The 2964-nt window shown below is 48.1% G+C and overlaps 1 protein-coding gene across 1 annotated transcript in view; it reads right to left on the bottom strand.

Annotated features, from left to right (window-relative positions):
- Window positions 1–2678: 2678 nt before the first annotated feature.
- The window catches only part of LOC308171043 (solute carrier family 2, facilitated glucose transporter member 1-like), a gene marked incomplete at its 3' end in the record, with an annotated part of 7754 nt that continues 7468 nt past the window's right edge, over window positions 2679–2964 (bottom strand). The window contains exon 9 of the mRNA XM_080545915.1: window positions 2679–2876. Coding sequence (XP_080402041.1) covers window positions 2679–2876 — 198 coding nt within the window. The remainder of the gene's footprint in view (window positions 2877–2964) is intronic.

Below are 2964 nucleotides of genomic sequence, written 5' to 3'. Positions count from 1 at the left end.
TGACGTAACAATAAAACTTGAAACACAATTCACACACACATATACATACTTATTCACACATATACAGTATATAATTCTACGACATATCAGGTGTGTGAGAGGGGTTGGTAAATGAACAGGCGGACCAGGCATCCTGTATGTGTTGTTTTATTGATTCAAACATCAACTAGACATCTTAAAAAAGAAACAAACCGTCAGGACATTGACATCATCAGAGCACAGCATTCTCTACAGACCACCTCAGATGGAGTCCTTAAACACACACAGGCCTCACACACACAGGCCTGGAGTGTCAGGAGGTCAGGGGTCAGGTTCAAGGGTCAGGGTCTGGCACTACTGTCACTGGAAAACTACCGTTTGGAGAAGACAAAAACAACACTAATAAATTATCATCTAATAAATAGTATATCCTTCAAATGGTTCACGTTGAAGCTGAAGTAAGATGGTGTTAGTTGTCTTCACGATGTCTCTCCTCAGAACACGGACAACACCTCCTTAGGACATGGACAACATCTCCTCAGACAGACAGAGAACATCTCCTCAGACAGACAGAAGACATCTCCTCAGAGAGAGAACATCTCCTCAGACAGACAGAGAACATCAGAGACAGTAGGTAGGTTATTAGGCTATAATGTCAATACGGACCAAAATCTCAGAGGAATGTTTCCAGCACATTGTTGAATCTATGCCGCGAAGAATTAAGGCAGTTCTGAAGGCAAAACCGGGTCCAACCCCGGTACTAGCAAGGCGTACTTAACGAAGTGGCCGGTGAGTGTACACTGACTGGCATGTGAACAGGCACATACAGTACAACTACCCACGGAATGATTACAATAGATGTGACAGATTAAATAAAAGCCTCGGTTGGCCGTCGGGTTCATACCTGTCTAGTCTACCTGTAAACAGAGACACAGGCCGACCGCAGAGACACCAGGTCATGTGACCAGCGGCTTCAGTCTCTTCAGTAACAACACGGATCTGGAGCCGTTAAAAAGCGACGAGCGACGTTCAGTCACGACAAACAACAACAAACTCTGAAGATAGAAAGTGCTGCTCAAGGATCAACTGAACTTCTCGAAAAAAACCGTCTCAAAGGGAAAAAGAAGACTTCTGGAAGAGGCACAGCAGTGAGGAAGACTTCTAGAAGAGGCACGGCAATGAGGAACTGTAACTTTTACACCAGAGGACATGATGCAGGTGTCAGAGACAGTACACATTTGTTAGCTCAGTAGAATACTATGTCTGTTGCCGTGTGAAGCAGCGCGCGGGGGGGGGGTAAGGCAACAGTGATTTTAGCTGGTTTTGAACAGGCATGTTGGACATGGTGAAGATGTGCTGGTCTGGTGAGTCAGACGTGGTTCAACAGCGCTCGGAGGAAACATACCAAAGATTCTCATCATCTAATGACATCATATACAGCTCTAACAGCTACCAGGACTGAGCGAACAGTCTCATGACTTCATCTCAGAGTCAAATTCATCTTCATGTATCGTAGAAGAAGGGAATGAAATATAATAATATAACATAACAGCTCAAACATATTTCTGCCTTGTTTGCTGGGAATATTGTAACATTGTAACAGTGCTCTCTTTTCATTAAAACATTAACCCCATAAAAACTACTCTTCATGATATGGTTATGAAAAATATATGTATCACTACTTTTACATTAAAATGATTACAATCATATCTGGACAGAATTTTAAAAAGTGAGTTGTTAAAAAAGTATATATTTACATGACAATGCAATAGTCATGACAGCCTTGAAGGTCTGAAAAGACCCAGGAGAGACAGACCCTCACTGCTATACACACATACACACACACACTCACACACTCACACTCACATACTCACACACACACACACATACACACACGCACACACACACACACACACACACACACACACTCACACTCACACTCACACTCACACTCACACTCACACTCACACTCACACACACACACACACACCCACACACACACACACCTGTAGCTCCCAGAACACCACGCATTCTACACAGTACAGTCTGTATGACCTCAGCAGGGACACGCCCCTCTGGTGGAGGGAAGTGGGAACTGTTTCAACTCCACCCCGAGGGAGCCGTGTTGCCATAGTTACAGTGATGTCGCTCCGGAGAGGAACGCATCAAAGGAAACAATAAAAACCATTGAAACAGCGGAACCTCAGACAGACCCCTCAGACAGACCCTGTGAAACAGACAGAACATTCAGAAAAGTAACAGAATGATGGAATCACGTCGTTTCATATCAGACTTGATAGGTTGATGGAAAAACAACGCCTTCTCCATCTTTTTAAACAGGCACCGAGCACCCCCCCTCCCCCCTCCCCAAGTTCCTCAGCCCACCGAGTCTGTGTTGTGGTGAGAGGCAGTGGGGGGACAGAAGATATTGAGACAGGGGGAGGGGGGAGGGGGTACTGAAGGGGGGGGTGGGGTGGGGTTGGGGGGCCATCAGGGGGGGAGGGGCATCAGCTCTCTGCTGGGGGGTGAAGACAGCCAGTGTGTCAGTCTATCAGTAGTGAGGACAAGCGCTTTGACGCAGTTAGTGAGGGAGGGGGGGGGGAGCCCTCCTGCTCCCCCCAGATCTGGGAGAGGTTTCGGGCTTCGCCGGGTGGGGATGGGGGGTGGAGGAGGGGGTGGGGGGTGGGGGTGGAGGGGGCTCAGAGCTGAGAGTCGGCCCCTCCCAGGCTGTTGAGCTCCTCCGGGGAGAACTTGTCCCCCCCGGCCGTCTGGCGGAAGCCGGCCGAGATCTGATCGAACGTCCGACCCTTCGTCTCCGGGACCTTGAAGTAGGTGAAGACGAAGAAGCAGAGGAGGAGGATGGTGAAGATCACGAACACGTACGGGCCGCACAGGTTCTGTAAGGGGAGGGAAGGGAGGGGAGAACGTTAGTGACGTTAGTGACGTTAGTCACAATGCCATCGATACCTGCAGATATCAACTTAA

The sequence above is a fragment of the Nansenia antarctica genome (genome assembly GCF_963989245.1).
Source record: "Nansenia antarctica genome assembly, chromosome: 15".
Classification (NCBI taxonomy): Eukaryota; Metazoa; Chordata; class Actinopteri; order Argentiniformes; family Microstomatidae; genus Nansenia; species Nansenia antarctica.
The sequence above is the reverse complement of the archived record's forward strand: the minus strand, read 5'-3'. Positions and strand labels throughout refer to the sequence as shown.